This window comes from Phacochoerus africanus, chromosome 4 (assembly GCF_016906955.1).
Source record: "Phacochoerus africanus isolate WHEZ1 chromosome 4, ROS_Pafr_v1, whole genome shotgun sequence".
NCBI classification, from domain to species: Eukaryota; Metazoa; Chordata; class Mammalia; order Artiodactyla; family Suidae; genus Phacochoerus; species Phacochoerus africanus.
This window is the reverse complement of record NC_062547.1, coordinates 74,488,512-74,507,912: the sequence shown is the minus strand read 5'-3', so window position 1 is coordinate 74,507,912 and position 19,401 is coordinate 74,488,512. Positions and strand designations below refer to the sequence as shown.

At 51.8% G+C, this 19,401-nt stretch overlaps 1 protein-coding gene across 3 annotated transcripts in view; it reads left to right on the top strand.

Annotated features, from left to right (window-relative positions):
- Positions 1-1,757: 1,757 nt before the first annotated feature.
- HDGFL2 (HDGF like 2) overlaps positions 1,758-19,401 on the top strand; it is a 25,306-nt gene continuing 7,662 nt past the window's right edge. For all 3 annotated transcript variants that reach the window (XM_047777463.1, XM_047777462.1, XM_047777461.1), the window contains exons 1-4: positions 1,758-1,893; positions 4,265-4,341; positions 4,435-4,573; positions 13,816-14,007. In XM_047777463.1, the coding sequence (XP_047633419.1) occupies positions 1,822-1,893; positions 4,265-4,341; positions 4,435-4,573; positions 13,816-14,007 (480 nt within the window). In that variant the 5' untranslated portion in view covers positions 1,758-1,821. The remainder of the gene's footprint in view (positions 1,894-4,264; positions 4,342-4,434; positions 4,574-13,815; positions 14,008-19,401) is intronic.

Below are 19,401 nucleotides of genomic sequence, written 5' to 3'. Positions count from 1 at the left end.
CCCGCACCTCATAGTTCCTAGGATATTTCTCTTGGATAGACACCTGGTTGGAATTATTGGCTCATATAGTAAGTGTCGGTTTAACTTTGGAAAAAAGAAAGAAAACTCGTCTTTTTGAGATAGATTTCACATGCTTAGGGATGTTTCTTGAAACTAAAGTATTATATCCGTACCCTGGGATCAAATCCCTCCATTTTTTTCATAAAGTTTTTTTTTTTGTCTTGAGGGCTGCAACCAAGGCATACGAAGTTCCCAGGCTAGGGGTAGAATCGGAGCTATAGCTGCCAGCCTACGTCAGAGCCATAGCAACGCCAGATCCAAGTCGCGTCTGCGACTTACACCACAGCTCATGGCAACGCCAGATCCTTAACCCACTGAGCGAGGCCAGGGATCGAACCCACAACCTCAAGGTTCCTAGTCGGGTTGGTTTCTGCTGCGCCTCCAAGGGAACAAATAAAGTTAAAATAAAACCCAAACAGGCCATCGATATTCACAAGGCATACAGTAGAATCCTTCTGCCCCAAATGCCCTTCCAGCACCCACTGGTCTAATCATCTTTGACCTCTGGTTAAACTATTTCTTCAGAGAAAAACCTATTGGTTCCCCAGGATAGAGAAAGTTTCCGCCATTACTCAGCTCTTTCTCAAGAACTCTATTTTACTTTTGAGTTATTTAGAAAGAAATGAACATTTCCTTGCCCTGCTAGACACTGAATTCTCAAAAGCAGGGTTAATAGCACTTAGTGCTTCAAGTACTTCCTACTGCCAGGCACAGTTTCTGGAGCCTTAGGGGTGGTGATGTCATTTAATCCTTACATAGGATCCCTACCATTATGAATCCCATTTTACAGATGGGGATACTGAGGCAGAGATTATAGTAATTTACAGTAACTTATCCATGGCAGTGCTCAATACATTTTTCTCCACTGAATTACTATGTATATTACATATTTTGTGGCTCTGGCACATGGCGCTCAATAAACTTGTCCTGAGTGAAGAAATAAGTGTTTCGTGCCCTTTTTTTTTGGCTATTTTTCCTCAGAACCCCCCATACCGCCCGCCTCTACCCAAGCCCCACCCTCTCAAGCCTGCAACGGCGCGTCCCTATTTTGAGTTGAACCTTGTCTCTCGATATCCAATGGTGGACAGGTGCTTCAGCTCCTCCTCCTGTGATAGCCAATGCCCACTCTCTACCTTGAGCCGCTTCTCTCGTGGTATCCAATGGCCTGCAGATCTATATTAAGCCCCTCCTCAGGGTACCAGGCTACCAATGACCCTCCCTTTACATTGATTGGGCCTTCTTTCCTATGATATCCAATAGCATGCTGGCTACTTAAGGCTCCTCCTCCTATGGCCGTCTAATGCCCTCCCCGCTACCCTATACCCCGCCCTAAACGACTCTGGCTGCCCTGCTTCTTCACTTGCTGTCCGCCTGTTTCCCTCCTCCCACCTTTCCTCTTTCACCTCCCATAACCTCCGTCCCCTCCCATTAGGCCTCCACGTCACGCCCCCTTGCCTGTATCCGTTATCCAATCCCGTTAACTTGCTCTGCTCCAACCCCTCTTCTTATTGGTCCCCATGCTCCTCCATCCCCGCACGTGGTCCTGAGCGACGGCGTCGCCCACCCCTGATGATCGGAGGGCGGGACTTCCGGCGGCAGACAAGCCAATAAACACGCTCCGACTCGCTAACCAGGCCGCCGCCCCCGCCCCTTCGGCGCCCTGCTCCCGCCCCCAGCTTCGCCTCCCGCTGCTGCCGCCTCCGCCGCAGCCGCTGTCGCCGCCGCTGCCGCTTCCCGCGGCCTGGGCCTCTCGCCGCCAGCATGCCGCACGCCTTCAAGCCCGGGGACTTGGTGTTCGCCAAGATGAAGGGCTACCCTCACTGGCCCGCCCGGGTGAGGCCGCGCGGGAGATTGGCCAGGCGACAGGGGGGTGGGGGAGTGGGGCTGTAAGGGGCCCCAGGCCTGAGGGACCCGCGCGCCGGGGGTCTGGGAGTACCCCTCCTTGAGGAACCCGCTTGCCAGGAGTTTGGAGGCACCCAGGCCAGGGGTACTCGCGTGCCTGGAGGTCTGGGGGTCCCTAGCCTGAGGGATTCTCCCGCGTGAGGTATGGGGGAACTTGGGCCTGGATGTCTGAGGGTCCCAGGCCTGAGGGACGCACCTGCCGGGAGTTTTGTGGGGACCTGGGCTTGAGGGGCCCGGGCGCCGGGGATGTCGAGGGCCCTGAGATTAGGGGACCCTCTGGGGGCTCCCAGAGCCGAGGTATATGGGTTGAGGGACTTGGGGTCTCAGGGGTCAGGGTTTAAGTTTGAAGGAGGTCGGTAGCTATGACTGGAGCTGAGGAACCTTGGATTTGAGGAGAGGGCTCAAACTGATGAGAAGGAGGTGCTCTGGACCTCTTTGGGGGGGCAACAAGAAGCCAAATTCTGAGGGCCTGGGGGTCGAGGTGGGCCTAGGATAAGGGTTCCAGTAATGGAGAAAAGTAGAAGCTCGAGGTTGAGAGATGCTCAGGAGGGTCAGGGCTGGAAATAGGGCTGGGGGCTATATTCACAAGGTCTCTGGAGCTAAGAGGACTCTGTCTGAAAATGTGGGACATCAGAGACCAGAGGTTGGAATAATACTTGTTTGGGGGTGTCCTGGAGACTAGGTGTCTTGTGAGGAGGCTGGCCCTGGTGGAGGAGGCTGGTTGGGTCACAGGGTGGAGGGAGGGCTTGGGGGGAGTGATGCTTGAATCAGAGACAAGCCACTGGGACTTCAGCTGGAAAGAGAAGAGCATCTGAGGGAGGGGGCTGGGCCAAGGGGACTTTGGAAATCCCCTTTGAGGAAGCTGGCATCCAGAGGACTCACATGAGGGGTCCAGGTCTGAAGGACATCTTGAGAAGGAGTCTCATCTGCAGAGGGGAGTCTCATCTCCAGGCGGTGTCTCTGGGGCAGCCCAGTGTGGAGGAGGGGCCAAGAGGTGGTTGTCATCTCCAGGTCCCAGGCAACCCAGGACTGAGGTTGGTGGAATATACATGGTAGGACTGAAGGAGTTTGGGGGGTGGGAACCCCAGGCTGCAGTAGAGCATGAGGGACAGTAGAAGGACGAAGCTGAAAATTTGATTAGAACAGAAGAACAGGAATTGCCTGGGCCATACTATGGGGTGGCTGGAGAGTTCAGTCTCACTCCCTGCCAGACCCTCCCTCCCTCTGGGTGGAAGTAAGCAGAAGGGCACCGCACAGAGCTGGGTGTTTGTTTGCAGAGAGGCCGCCGCAGGATTCCAGGAGTGGGCCTGGGGACTGCTAACCAGGCAGCCCTGAGAACAGTCCACAGCTGGTGCCGCCGCTAGGATATCTGGGCCTCAGGCTCAGAGGCAGGTCCTGGGTGAGGTCTGAGCAGAACCAGGTCTGGAAGACATGGCAGGCTGGTCCTCAGGGTGATGGAGTTTGGGGATGCTTCTGTGCAGGAGTGGGATGCTTGGGATGGATGTCTGCAGCCCAGAGCCCAAGGACTTTGAAAAGTAGCCCAGAGAACTGAGGAAGGAAGCTGGGGGGCGGGGAGGCAAGATTCCAGCAGCCCCCAGGCTTTGCAGAGCATGGGAGGGAAGTAATGGGGACCAGAGAACCCACTCTAACTTGATTTGCTTGGGCTTACTTTCTTGGGGGCACCGGAGTGATAAAACTTTATGGGCACTTCCCTTCCTCCCAGAGTACCAGCTTCTCCCTCTCCGTCCCCCCTCCTCCTGCCGGCTCTCTAAGCCCAGAACACTTCCAAGCACCTGATTGGAAGTGAAGGGGCTGCTAGCCTCCTGTAGGGGGGTGATTGACAGCTGCCGGAGCCCATGGGCCTATAGGGAGAGGGTGGGACTTCCTGGATGCTCTGGGCCTGTCTCCTGCAGCCCACCCCCCACCCTCTGCATCCTTGGAGCTGCCAGCTGCTGCCTCTAGGAGAGCAGTCCCCTCACTGATGGCCTCTTTGCGGGTGGGGGTCCCGTGGGAGTGTCCTAGGAGTTCGTAGAAGCTGGGCTTGGCCCCACCCCCTGGCTGCTTAGAGGACCGTATTTGGCTTTCCCCAGGAGAAACTCCTAACCTGAGGGTGGAGAGAGCCCCCTGGGGGGAGGGGACAGGTATGCAATTAGGGGTTCCACGGAAGAATGCAGATGCCTAATTGGAAGGTGCTGCGTCTTCTTCCTTTGAAGGCTGCCCTCCTCCCAGCATGCTTTCTTGATTTCCTGGGTCAGTGGGTGAAGCTGCCCCCAGCCACCCCCTGACTGACCTCTCACTGCAGATCGATGACATCGCCGACGGTGCTGTGAAGCCCCCACCCAACAAGTACCCCATCTTCTTTTTTGGTACACACGAAACGTAAGTGTCCCCCACTGGGGCTGGATTTTCCCTCCTGGTGCCTCTGGAGGTGGCCTGGCTCACCTGGGCCCGGCCCGTGATTCCTTTCTCCAGAGCCTTCTTGGGACCCAAGGACCTGTTTCCCTACGACAAGTGTAAAGATAAGTACGGGAAACCCAACAAGAGGAAAGGCTTCAATGAGGGCCTCTGGGAGATCCAGAACAATCCGCATGCCAGCTACAGTGCTCCTCCGGTGAGTCTGTGCAAGGGGAGTGTGGTCGTGCAGGGTCTGCAGAGCCCAGGGCAGGTGAGCACATTGGGGACCAGAAGTGGTCTTAATTTGTCTCATAGAAAGAGAAGAGGCATCTGGAAAAGGCTCCTCCCGCTCAGCAATGCTGACTTTTGAGACTTCATCATTCTCTATAGGGGGCCATCCTGAGCACAGCAGGGTGTTGAGCAGCATCCCTGGCCCCACCCACTCCTTTCTAAGAGCTCCTTCACCCACTTGTGACAGCCGAACATGTCTGGAGACTTTGCCAAGTGCCCTGTGGCTCAGTGGAGGGGTATAGAATCACCCCTGGTGAGACTCACTGCTCTAGGATTAGCCTCTGTGCATGACAGTGTTGTCACAGCTTCTAAGAAACCTTATGTTTTCTAAGGAAAGAAAATTTTTTTCTATCAATAATACCCTCTTTTTCCCTCATTATTGCCAGATTTCAGATCTGGGAAAAGGCTGCAGTTAGTAGATGGGAGAGTTCTTGCTTAGGTAGGAAAGGAATGCCAACAATCACAAAGATGATATCTCTGTGGCAAATCAGTGTCTGGAAACATTCAGGGAGAAAAAGGAATATAGAGGGAGTTCCCACTGTGGCACACTGGGTTGAGGATCTGACTGCAGTGGCCTGGGTTGCTGCGGAGGTTTGGGTTCAATCCCTGGCCCAGCACGGTGAGTTAAGGATCCAGTATTGCCGCAGCTGTGGCTTGGATTCAGTCCCTGGCCCAGGAACTTCCATATGCCGCAGGTGTGGCCATAAGATTTTAAAAAAGGAATTTAGGAATTCCTATCGTGGTGCAGTGGAAACGAATTTAACTAGGAACCATGAGGCTGTGGGCCTCGCTCAGTGGGTTAAGGATCTTGAGTTGCCGTGAGCTGTGGCATAAGTTGCACCTTGGACCTGTCGTTGCTGCACCTGTGGCATAGGCCAGCAGCTGTAGCTCAGATTAGACCCCTAGCCTGGGAACCTCCATATGCTGCAGGTGGAGCCCTAGAAAGACAAAAGACAAAAAAAAAAAAATTTACAGAAGCTGAAGTGAAATTCATAAAAAGCCGTGGAAAGATGATAGAGGGGTGCCTTGCTCTGGGTGTTTTGGGGTGAGATGCAGATGAGGGGAGACTGATCTGAGTTTCCCCACTCTGCTTTTCACCACCGCTCTTGGGGTTCCCCACGGAGATGCGGGGAGGTGCAGTAGCCTGGCCTCAGGAGGGGCGAGCTCAGGGTTGGCTGGGAGGCCAAGCTATTTGACTTGGAACTTGGCTGTCAGGGAAGAAACAGTGTTCCTCATGGTCTGTGGGTGGGGAAGCAGGAGTCGGAGCGGTCTGGTTCGTGCAAGCAGAGTAGTGCTGTAGCATTTGGTCCTGCTGGAGAGCTCGGCATCCTAGGACTTGGGTCTGGTCTGGGTGTGCCTCTCCTGTGGCACTATTACCCACTAATCTGTCTACCCACTGATCCAGCAGACACTCCTGTATAGACCCCAGCAGTGCACGTGCGAGTCACGGGCCGTACTGGGGACCAGGAATCCTAGCTGAAGCCGACACACCTTTTGCCTTCTGGGAGCTCACGATCCAGAACTTGGAGTCCATTGAACAAGTCTCTCAAGCGCTGAGGGTTTGGCAGCCCCTCTTCAAGGGGCTCAGCTCACTTTCCATGCTTGTGGGTGGTGTCGTTCACCTACCATGATGGTTCGGGGAGTCAGAGGTTCCCCCTGCTTTGATCCCTGAAGTCTCTCTGGGCTTTGCACGTTCCCGACTTGGGTAAACAGATGGGACGTTAAGGTAGTTGAGTTTCATGAGATCCTTTTCTGGCTCCAGCTCAAGTTCTTTTTAGTCTAGTCCTAAGCTTATTGCCTTGTGGTGAATCATCACACTACTTAATATTTATTACACACCTTCAGCCTGCTAAGTACCGTGTAGATGCCTGCCCTCGAGGAAATGAAACCCAAAAATGGTGTAACCTTGACATTAAACCAGCCCTGTGCAGACTCCCCAAGTTGAGAAGTAGTTATAAATGGGAGAGTACAGTATTACTCTTTGGTTTTCTGACCCATCTATGTTCCAAACCCGACATCGGTTTACAAATGCAGATCCTGGAAGTTTCTGTTGTGGCTAATGGGTTAAGAACTCAACTAGTATCCATGAGGATGTGGGTTTGATCCCTGGCCCTCCTCAGTGGGTTAAAGGATCTGACGTTGCTGTGAGCTGTGGTGTAGGTCGCAGATGCGGCTTGATCTGCTGTGGCTGTGGTGTAGGCTGCCAGCTCCTGTTTGACCCCTAGCCTGGGAACTTCCATATGCCACAGGTGTGGCCTTAAAAAAGAAAAAAAAAAAATGCAGATCCCTGGACCCCACCCCTAGAGACGTAGGTGTGGTAGTTTAGGGCTGAGGCCTGGGCACCTTGAAGTATTTGATCCCACACGTTATCCTAGATGCTTCTCCTCCCCCCCCACCCCCCATTTTTGGCCGCCCCTTGACATATGGAGCTCCTGGGCCAGGGATCAGATCTGAGCCGTAGTCTTAACCTAAGCTGCAGCTTTGGCAATGCTGGATCCTTAACCCACTATGCTGGGCAGGGGATGGAACCCATCTCTGAAGATGCTGATGACCTCGTTGAACAGTGGGAGCTCCCTAGATGGTTCTGATGGAGCAGGTCCACCGCAGACTTTCAGAAGCACTGCTTTGAAGGTTCCTGGGCAGTTGGTCTTTTCATCCTGTAAGGTTTTAGTTTATTTTTACGTTTTCGAGTGGGAACACAGACTCATGGTACAAGACTACCAAGTACAAAAGGGCATATGGTGAGAGGTCAGTCCTGGCTCCCAGCTGCTCTGTTTCGACTTCCTCTCAAGGTAGCCCCAGCTCCCACTTCCTTGGGTTTCCTTCCAAGATTCTCTATTCACATAAAACCCTGCATAGCTTGCTTTTTTAAAAGCATATAATTCTCTGCTTTGCTTTATTCCCTTAACAACGTGTCTTGCCAGTTGGTCCCCTTTGTGCAGAGAACAGCTTCATTCTTTTCAACAGCTTTAATTCAGTGTGCTCCCCCTAAGGGATGTAGGGCAGGTTCTGTTACCATGTCCCCCTGCCAAGCCAGGACGGTATGTCATTGTGGTTCCAGCTGCTCACAGTAATACTGACGTGGGCTGGGCAGGTGACATCTTTTCCATTTTACAGCTGAGCATACTGAGGCCTGGAGCGTTTGCTTAATTACCTAGAGGGACCTCCTAGACCTCTACCAGGATTTTTCAACATTCGGGGCTGAGTCACTCTCTGTGGAGCATCCTGGGCGCTGTGGGCTGAGCATCCCTGGCCCCACCCCCTCGGTGCCAGGACCCCCACCCCCACCCTTGCCCCAGTCTTATACGCTGCATGTCTTTAGACATCGCCAAATGCCTCCTGGGGGACAGAATCAACCCTGGTTGAGAACCACTGACCTAGAAGGATCCAAGCTGATAAATACAGCCTTGTGGCCTGAAAGGGGAGGAGGTAAACGGACCTGTGCCAGTAGCTGGTTGGAGCTGAGATGGGACTGAAACCCAGGCTTCCCGTCTCCCAGGCCAAATTTCTTTTCTAGTCAGTACAAGCTGGGTAGGGTCTTGTGGGGGAGGCGGGCTTGAAGAGCGACCTATACACAATGTAACCTGAGGGTAAGAGCCCTGCCATGTGGGCGCGTGGACCTGAGTTCAAGGCTGGCTCTTCCTCCTGCTGACTCTGCACCTTGGGGATTGACATCTCCTCATCTCAAGCAGGCTCAAGGCGGAACCAGCTCTCATGGGGCTGTTGGGAGAGTGCAGTGAGCCATTGCCCATCAGGCGCCTGGCCCAGGGCCCACAGCAGTGCTCAGTAGGTGAGGAGGCAGTGCTGTGACACAGGGAGACCAGGCCAGGGGTTTGACCTTCATTTCCACCTCAGTCACCCTCCTAACCCATTACAGTAGCGAGAGAAACTAGTGCTTGTCTCACTCAACCGGTGGTCACGGGATGGTGCGGGTTGACCTTAATTTCCCAGTTCCCTTCCAAGGTACCAGCATTCCTGTCCTCCAGTTGTTTCCATGGGGATTGGATTTCCCAATCCGATTTTGCTGGCAGGTAGTTAGATCTTGTGGGCCGACCCCAGGAAATCTAATCTCTGGCTTAATCCACAAAGCACAGTGGAGGGCAAGTCGCTTACCTTCCAGGAGACTCAGTTTCCCTACTTGTGGGACATGCCCGTTTGTCTCAGGTGTCTGTCCGGGCCGTCGAGGTACAAATAGGGTCACGATTGGTTAAGAGCTTGGCAGAAGCAAAGGAGGGATTTTTACCAAGCAGTGGCTGTGTCCTGTGGGCCAGGCTTCAGGGTTGAGGCTAAGCTGGCTTGCACCCTGGCTCTGTCTCTTACCCTTGTGACTTGGCGCTGTCATGCCACCTTTGTGTGCAGAGTGAGGACGACAACTCCCACACGTTACACAGAGAAAGGTGTCATGCTGGTCCAGTGGCTCGCACCTAACTAAGCCTAGTTCTCACTGCCCTGGGGAGGACCCATTCCCCTGTAGGAGATCAGGAGGGTCTTGGCCACCCATTTAGCGCCCACTCCCTGAGCTGCTGTTTGCCCCGTGAAGACCTGGGGGCGTCCTCTCCCTTCGCCACTTGCAAGGGGTGCCCTGAGGAGCAGCAGCGGTGCTTGGAGGAGAGGCATGAGGGAAATCCAGCTGGAAGCCTGATTATCGTCTCCTATCCTGGCGTTTCAGGTTTGGGGCTTGGCCTGCTTCATGTGGCACTTTTTATTCTTGTCACACATCCATCACACAGACGAGCCCGCCCACTGTGCCTGGGGACCCTCAGTCACAGTGACTCAAGGGTGTTGAGTGGTGAGGTCCTGGACCTTGAGGTGGATTCTATTAGCCTGTGTGCACAAAGCCTGTGGCGGGCTCATGACCTCTCAGTCAATGGGGAGATCAGGGTGGGCACAGAGTTGGGGGAAGGGGCAGCCCCATTCCCTCTGCCCATGTCCTCCGCCTGAAGTGTCCCAGGCTTGACTCTAGCGCCCACTTCTCCTCCCACATTTCTGTTCCCTCCTGAGCTTTTCTGCTTTGATGTGCTGCCCAGGCCTTACCTGGGTTCCGTGCCTTCCTCCAGCCACCCGACACACACTCCTGCCTTTCCGGGCTCCTCGTTCCTGGCCTCACTTGGTGCATCCCATCGCTGAGGCCCTGGAGCCCCTCCCAGATGCTCCCATACACTTCTGCTCTTCCTCCCTTTTTTTCTCAGCCAGTCAGTGTGCATGCCCTGTTCCTGTCCATCGACCCCCTTGACTGTAATCACACCTGGGGGATGTGGCTTTTTTTTGGGCGGGGAGGCACGCCCACAGCATATGTAAGTTCCTGGGCCAGGGATCAAACCCAAGCCACTGAAGTGACAATACCGGGTCCTTAACCTGCTATGCTACAAGGGAACTCCCTAAATTAAGAGGAAATCTCCATGGCATAAAATTCACCATTTCAACCATCTTAACACATACCCTACAGTGGCTTTCAGTACATCCACAATGTTGTGCAACCGCCACTACTATCTAATTTCAGAACATTCACATCACCCCATAAGAGAAACCCCCTCCACATTTTTCTCTTAAGTTTCCCTTCCCTCCTACCCCTGGGAACTACCAGTCAATTTTCTATTTCTATGAATTTGCATTTTCTGGACTTTCATATAAATGGAATCATTTGTTAGGTCCCTTGTTTCTTTCACTTAGCATGTTTTCAAGGTTCATCTATGCTGTGGCATGTATCAGAGCTGCCTTCCCTTTTTTTGGCCGAATGGTATTCTATCCTATAGCTGGTGACGGTTTGTTTATTCATCGGTAGATGGACATTTGGGTTGTTTCCAGAGAATGTTGCCTTTAAAAGTCTCAATCAATCTCTCTTCAAAAAACAAAATCCGGGGAGTTCCCTTTGTGGCTCAACGGTTAGGGAAAGTGACTGGGAACCATGAGAGTGCATTCGGGTTCGATCCCTGGCCTTGCTCAGTTGGTTAAGGATCCGGCGTTGCCTTGAGCTGTAGTGTAGGTCGCAGATGTGGCTCAGAGCCCAGTTGCTGTGGCTGTGGTATAGGCTGGCAGCTGTAGCTCTGATTCGACTCCTAGCCTGGGAACCTCTATATGCTCTAAAAAGCAAAAAAAAAAAAAAAAAAATCCGTCGTTTAGGAAAGAAGTACAATGAAATAAATACTGGGGTCAGATTTTACGCTTGGACTCGGCAGGGCTGGGCACCCTGAGTGGTAGTGGCTCCCCCATCACACCAGGTGGTAAATGCATTTACTTGTCTGTCTCCCATTGACTGTGAGCTTCTGAGGGCCAGGGACCCTTCTGTGTTGCTCGTCTCTAGTCCCAGCACTGGCCCGGGTGCGTAGTAGGTATTCCTCGATGTTCATGGGATGAATAAATAATGGCAGGATATGACCAGGGCTCACCTATTCTTCCACAAACATAGAACATCCAGGACAGGTTCAGAAACAGATCTGAGTTCCTGTTTGTGACTCATGGGAAACAAATCTGACTAGCATCCATGAGGACCCAGGTTTGATCCCTGGCCTCGCTCAATGGGTTGAGGATCCTGCGTTGCTGTTGTTGTGGCTCTGTGCTGTGGCTGTAGTGGCTACAGCTCTGATTCGACGACTAGCCTGGGACTCTCCATTGGTCACCCATATGCTGCAGGGGCAGCTCTAAAAAGCAAAACAAATAAAAAACACAGATCTGAGAGGGAGTTCCACAGTTGAACAATGAGTTAAGGATCAGGCTTTGTCATTGCAATGGTGTGGGTTTGATCCTTGGCCGGGGACTTCTGCATGCAGAAGGTGCGGCCAAAAAAAAAAAAAAAAAATCAAAATCAAATCCAAGAAAACTCTGTGGCTGGACTCGTTGTGCTGTCTGCCTGATCTGGACCCTCAGTCACTCCTGTGTGATCTGGCCCCAGCCTACTTCTCTCTGTCCTCTCTCCTGCCCCTTTTTTCTCTTTTGCTGCACCTCAGCCACACCCACTATCTGGTTTCTAAGGGGACCTTCACTCATGCTGGTCCTGCTTTCTGGAGGCCTCTAGCTCCTACCCCTTTGCATGCTGGGGACAGCTCCTCAGCTAAAATGTCACACCATCCAAGGGAGCCCCCCATTTCAGAATATGCCTGCCACTTCACGCCCACCTCGCCCTGATTTTTTCACACCTACATCCACAGCGTCACACTGGTCTGCTTTTATTTATTTTTTAAAATCTTTTAGATGTTTTTTTTTTTTTAAGGGCCGCACTGTGGCATATGGAGTTTCCTAGGCTGGGAGTCAAATCAGAGCTACAGCTGCCAGCCTACACCACAGCCACAACAACACCAGGTCTGAGCCACATCTTCGACTTACACCACGGCTCACAGCAACGCCAGATCCTTAACGTACTGAGTAAGGCCAGGGATGGAACCCGTATCCTCATAGATACTAGTTGGGTTCTTTATCCCTGAACCGCAGTGGGAACTCCAATGCCAATCTGTTTAAATGGCCACAGTTGGTCTCCCACCGGATCGTAAGCTCCCCAGGGGCAGGGACTGTGCCTCGTTCATGTCCTGGTGCTCACCAGCTACCTTGCATGGTGCCTGGCATCCGGCCTCTGCTCACAGATGGCAACTATGTGTGTAAGATGGACCTGGCATGCGGCTAGCATGGAAGAAATGCTGTCTGATTTTTTTTTTTTCCGGATCTTTTAGGGCCGCACCTGCAGCATATGGAGGTGCCCAGGCTAGGGGTCTAATCGGAGCTGTTGTTCCCAGCCTACACCACAGCCATAGGAATGCCAGATCCGAGCTGTCTGCGACCTACACCACAGCTCACGGCAATGCTGGATCCTTAACCCACGGCACAAGGCCAGGGATTGAACCTGCAACCTCCTGATTGGATTCATTTCCACTTTGCCACGACGGGAACTCTACCACCTGCTTATTTGCTACTTTCGTGGCTGTTACTGCCTGACTGGGCAGTTTGGGTAAAACAAGTAGAAGCACCTGGCAGTTCAAGTCTAGAGGCCCTACCCAAGGTGGTTTTCTCTCTCATAATGATCGAAATAGGAGTTTCTGCTGTGGTACAAGGAATTGGCGACCTCCCTGCAGCATCAGGCTGCAGGTTCGATCCAGAGCCCAGCATAGGGGTTAAAGGATTTTGTGTTGCTTCAGCTACGGTGTAGGTCATTACTATGTCTGAGATCTGATTCTTTTTGGTTTTTTTGTCTTTTTGTCCTTTTTAGGGCTGCATCCGTGGCGTAGTTCCCAGGCTAGGGGTCTAATTGGAGCTGTAGCCACTGGCCTTCGCCAGAACCATAGCAATGCTGGATCTGAGCCGCGTCTGCAACCTATACCACAGCTCACAGCAACGCCGGATCCTTAACCCACTGAGTGAGGCCAGGGATCCAACCCACAACAATGGTGCTTAGTCGGATTCATTAATCACTGAGCCATGAAGGGAACTCCTGGGATCTGATTCTTACTTGGGAACTGCATATATCACAGGCTGGCCGAAAAAAAAAAAAAAATGGAATAATGATTTTTTTTTTTTTTTAGTTTTGTCTTTTTAGGGCCACACCTGTGGCATATAAAGGTTCCCAGGTTAGGGGTCTAATTGGAGCTGTTACCACTGACCTACGCCACAGCCACAGCAATGCCAGGTCCGAGCTTTGTCCGTGACCTACACTACAACTCATGGCATCGCCAGATTCTTAACCCACTGATCGAGGCCAGGGATCAAACCCGAAACCTCATGGTTCCTAGTCAGAATCGTTTCCGTTGCACCACGATGGGAACTCCCGGCATAATGATAGTTTTATAAAAGCAAACCTTGATGGACCTCTTGCCAGTCTGGGCCCTGTCCTAAGTACCTCACTTCTGTCTCATCCTCACCACAGCCCTGTGAGGCCAAAATGGCATCACCCTCCTTGCTCAGACATGGGAGCTGAGGCACAGAGAGGCTGAGTCAGTGGCCCAGGGCTTGTCCTTGCATCAGCAATGCTTGAATCCTAGCGCCCAGCACATGGGTGTCCATCTCGCCCTCGTGCCTCAGTTCTTGGAGCTTTCTGGGCCTCAGTTCCCCATGTGGAAAGCGAGTAGGTTGACACTTAAGAACCCGCCACCACTGCTGATGGATGTCATCCTGTGGGTCACTGTCCTGGCTGGGAAACCCAGCCAAGCCTGGGGGGTGACCCGCTGTCTCTGCCTCTGTCCCCAGCCGGTGAGCTCCTCAGACAGCGAGGCCCCCGAAGCGGACCCGGCAGGCGGGAGTGAAGACGACGAGGACCGGGGGGTCATGGCCGTCACAGCTGTGACCGCCGCAGCTGCCAGTGACAGGATGGAGAGCGACTCAGACTCGGACAAGAGCAGTGACAATAGTGGCCTGAAGCGGAAGGCAGTGGCCTTGAAGGTAGGGGCACAGGGGCTGGCGCACCTGGCTTGCGTAGGTAGTGGGGTGGGGGGCTTCCTCCTCCTGATCCCACCCAGCAGCCTGCTCTCCCTCGGCCTTTCTGTCTTTCTTTTTTTAAAACATGCTTTTTTTTTTTTTTTTTTTAATCAAGCTACCAAATCACATACCATGAAGTTCACCCTTTCAAAGTATACAATTTGGTGATTTTTAGTACATTTACAAAATTGTGCCATCATCACCTCTATCTAGTTCCAGAACTTTCCATCACCCAAAAAGAAAGCCTATCCCCATTGGTAGTCTCCCCCCTATCCCCATCCCCATCCCCTTACAACCCTGAATCTGCTGTTTTTCTCTCTTGTTGTTCTGGACATTTCCCATCCATGGAATCACACACTGTGTGTCCTTCTGTGTCTCTTTCTATCACTGAGCATCATATTCTGAAAGTCCATCCACGTGGTAGTGAGTTGGTGTTTCTCTCCTTTTATCTTTTTTTTTTTTTTTTTTTTGTCTTTTCAGGGCCGCTCCTATGGCATATGGAGGTTCCCAGGCTAGGGGTCCAATTGGAGCTACAGCTGCCGGCCTACACCACAGCCACAGCAACGCAGGATCTGAGCCTCGTCTGCAACCTACACCACACCTCACGGCAATGCTGGATCCTTAACCCACTGAGCAAAGCCAGGGATAGAACCCACAACCTCATGGTTCCTAGTTGGATTTGTTTCTGCTGCGCCATGGTGGGAACTCTGCTTCTCTCCTTTTTGTGGCTCAGTGATATTCCAGTGTAAGGATGGACCACACATTGTTTATCCATCATCCATTTATGGATATTTGGGTTGTTTCCACTTTGGGGCTATTACAAACTCTGTCGGAGTTCCCATCGTGGCACAGTGGAAACGAATCCAACTAGGGTCCATGAGGTTGTGGGTTTGATCCCTGGCCTTACTCAGTGGGTATGGCCCTTAAAAACAAAACAAAACAAAATCAGTTAACACCACTGTGAATATTCATGTACAGATTTTTGTGTGGGTGTGAGTTTAAAGTTCTCTTGGATAGATTCTCTTTCTTGCCTTTCCCTACTACCCCTGCCTTTTGACTGCTTCTGAATATTTGGGTGTAGAATGAAAGCACCAGGATTTAGCAGGAAATTCTTTTGATGGACTAAGACATTCTTCTTAGGATTTTAAAAATAACATGTACTTTCAGTTCCAATTATAACAATAAGCCTATGCTCATCATAGATAAGTTAGAAGGTGCAAAAAGTGTAAAGAAGCTAGCAAAAAATGTTCGTCTATCTGAGGAGGTTTCTGCACCAAGGACTAGAAATATCCTGATGTGTTTCTCTTTGATCCTATATGTGCTTCATGTAGAGGGGTGTGTATGTTTGTGTGTGTGTGTGTGTGTGTGTAAAATACAGAATTGGTAATCATGCATACAGTGTGTGTCTTGCTACTTTTCCTCCCATATGTGTGCAGCTTGATGTAGAACCTCAGTTCCCAGACCAGGAATTGAACCTGGGCTGTAGCGGTTAAAGTGGAGAGCCCTAATCACTAGACCACAGGGAACTCCCCTTTATTATTATTATTTTTTGGATGATTTATTATGAATTATTATTAGTAGCCTTAGTAGTAGTAGTAGCTAAAATGTACTTTTTTTTTTTTTTGGTCTTTTTAGGGTTGCACCCGTGGCATATGGAGGCTCCCAGGCTAGGGATCTAATGGGAGCTGTTGCCACCTGCCTATACCAGAGCCACCTGCCTAGGTCCGAGCCATGTCTGTGACCTACACTACAACTCATGGCAATGCCAGATCCTTAACCCACTGAGCAAAGCCAGGGATCGAACCTGCAACCTCATGGTTCCTAGTCAGATTCGTTTCTGCTGCGCCACGACGGGAACTCCTCCTTAAATATTATTCTTTTTTTTTTTTTTTGGTCTTTTTGCTATTTCTTGGGCCGCTCCCACGGCATATGGAGGTTCCCAGGCTAGGGGTCGAATCGGAGCTGTAGCCACTGGCCTACGCCAGACCCACAGCAACGCAGGATCCGAGCCGCGTCTGCGACCTACACCACAGCTCATGGCAACACCGGACCCTTAACCCACTGAGCAAGGGCAGGGACCGAACCCGCAACCTCATGGTTCCTAGTCGGATTCGTTAACCACTGCGCCACGACGGGAACTCCTAAATATTATTCTAATATGCAGTTTTCACTTTTAAGATTGTTGGGCATGGAATTCCCGTCGTAGCGCAGCAGTAACAAACCTGACTAGGATCCATAGGATGTGGGCTCGATACTTGGCCTCACTTATTGGGTTAAAGGATCCAGCATTGCCGTGAGCTGTGGTGTAGGTCGCAGACTTGGCTCGGATCCCAGGTTGCTGGGGCTGTGGCGTAGGCTGGCAGCTGTATCTCCGACTCGACCCCTAGCCTGGGAATCTCCATATGCTGTACGTGAGGCCCTAAAAAGCAAAAAAACCAAAAGATTGTTGGACATCATTTAGCTTTTGCCCCCAATTTTTTCTTGTGTTTTGGCTGCCCTGCAGCATGTAGAGTTCCTGGGCCAGGGGGGATCCAAGCCACAGTTGTGACTTATGCTGCAAACCCACTGTGCTGGGCTAGGGATTGAACCTGCATTCTGGTGTTGCAGAGATGCCACTGATCCATTTGAGCCATAGGCAGGACCCCTCTTCCAACTTTTCATGATATACTTGGTATTTGTTTGGCCCCACCTGTGGCATGTGGAAGGGATCAAACCAGCACTGCAACAGTGACTATGCTGGGTCCTTATCCCACTGAGCCACCAGGGAACTCCCTAGCATTGATTTGTGTGAGTGCTTTTTAGGGCCACACTTGGGGCATATGGAGGTTCCCAGGCTGGGGTCTGATCAGAGCTATAGCTGCCAGCCTTCACCACAGCACAGCAACGCCAGATCCAAGTCGCATCTGCGACCTACACCACAGCTCAGGGCAACTCCAGATCCTTAACCCACTGAGCAAGGCCAGGGATCAAATCTGCAACCTCGTGGTTCCTAGTAGGATTCGTTTCTGCTGTGCCACAACGGGAACTCCTCTTTAGCATTGATTTTTGAAGTGTCTGTTGTTTCTGTTTACAGTTGTTGGAGAAGTCGAACAGGAATATGTAGAAAATGACCCCCCATCCTACCCCTTAGTCAGATAGTATGTATTCAGTTTCTGGTTTTCTCTTTTTGGCCAACTTTGCATTAAACAAATATAAGTCATTACAACACCTTTGAACCAGACCAGGGAGACACTGGGGGGCTATATGGTTTCAGCTCAGCTCTGTGCTCTCTCTCCAGTTAGTGTTATTTTGTTGTTATTTTTCTGCGTTATCCATGGGTCTGGTCTTAGTGTTTACCCTTCTCAGTGGCTCCCAGAAAGGCCTCCTATTGTTGGGGCTTCATGGAGGATCCCTCTGCAGCCTTGAGAAGGGGGTCCCTGGGGCCCGGTGGGTGGGTTGCTGAGCCACTTGCCAGCTCTGTTCTCTCCGGGGCTATGGGCTCTCACTGCTTGGGGCCCCTCCCCCACAGTGGCCGGGAGGGAACATCCTGCCTGAAAGGTCCCCCAAAGTCCTCACAATTCCTGCCCTTTTATCTGAGGACCGAGGCTTCACCCCAGCTTGAAACACTTAGTCTGGAACTGCTTCGAGCATCTGATGGAACTTAAATGTGCAGGGAGACAGAAACTTCCTGGGATTCTGGTGGATTCCCTGAGTGCCTGGGTTGAGCCCCTTTGCTGTCAGGTAAGAAGGGAAAACACACTACCTCTTCCTCCCCAGGAACTGGCCAAGGGTCCTGCTCATCCCCGTCATCCTCCTTTTAAGAGGGAGGGTGCTGAGATGTGAAGAGTGCTGGGCCTCAGCTTGGCCATCTGGGAAATGGGACCAGACTCCAAACACAGCTGCACAGCCCTGCAGGCCTGGCCCCATCCCCTCCCTGATGGCTCACTGCCACCTCACCCCCCACCCCTCCAGCCCCCTGCTCCTTTCCTCCTGGGGGCTTTGTACTTAATGTCTCCTCAGGCCCTCCTGCAGGCCTCACATTTTCTTCCTCAGACCATCCCCCTGCAGCCCTCACACGCCAGGACTTACTCTTCTTGAAGCATCCTCCTTGATGTTCCAGTTTGTGACTAGAGGATAAGTTGGGCCAGGTAGAGTCCTCACCTCTTGTTGGCGCTTCACTGGGCATTTGCTGGAGTTGCCATGACACAGTCCCACAGACAGCACCTTAAACAACAGTCATTTACCCTCTCACAGGCCCGCAGGCTGGCTGTCTGAGATCGAGGTGTCAGTGGGGCTGGTTCCCTCTAAGGCCTCGTTCCTTGGTGTGTGGATGGCCACCTTCTCCCTGTGTCCTCACGCGGTCTCCCTCTGTGCATGTCTGTGTCCTCATCGCCTCTTCTAAGAACTTCTCCTAACATGTTGGATCAGGGCCACCCTGATACCTCATTTTACCTTAATTATTTCTTCAAAGACCTTGTCTCCAGATAGTCACATTCTGGGGTCCTGGGGGTCAGGCTTCAGTGTGCGAGTTTTAGAGGAACACCGTGCCGTCCTTTGTGCCTTGGCTTTTGAAAGGCCCCGGGGTGGGGGGGGGGAGATGCTCAGTAAGTGGTTGTGAAAAGAACCAGTGAGTCTTGGCCATGACAGGGCAGAGACTAAGGTGCACCGTACCAGGCAGTCAGTGGGCGGAGACCTGTGGCCAAAGTGCCGTCCTCTTTGCCTCTTCAGTTTTTTCTTTGTGTGATTTCTTCCTCTTCTTTTTAACTTTTTCTATTTTGGCTCCAACATGCAGAAGTTCCTGGGCCAGGAATCAAACCTGTGCCACAGCAGTGACTTGAACCACAGTAGTGACAGCGTTGGATCCTTAACCAGCTGAGCCACCAGGGAACTCCCTATGTGATTTCTTTCTTCCTTCTTTCCTTCATTCTTTTCTTTCTGTCTGTCTGTCTTTTTTCCTTTTTATAGGTGCACCTGCAGCATATGAAAGTTCCTAGGCCAGGAGTTGAATCGGAGCTACAGTTGCTGGCCTACACCACAGCCACAGCAGTGCCAGATCTGAGCCATATCTGCTACCTACACCACAGCATGTGGCGACACCAGTTTCTTAACCCACTGAGCGAGGCGGGGATCTGACCACATTCTCATGGATAGTAGTTGGGTTCTTAACCTACTGAGTCACAATGGGAACTTCTATATGATTTCTTAGATTGGCTTCTTTGGGTTGGCATCTGTGGGAGTAAGTGAGCCCCTGAAACTGAATTCAGAATTGTGTGCGTATGTGTGTGTTTTGAAAAAAATCTTTTTTACTGAGGTAAAACTCATGTCAAAAAATTTAACTGTTCAGGGAGTTCCCATCATGGCGCAGCAGAAACAAATCCG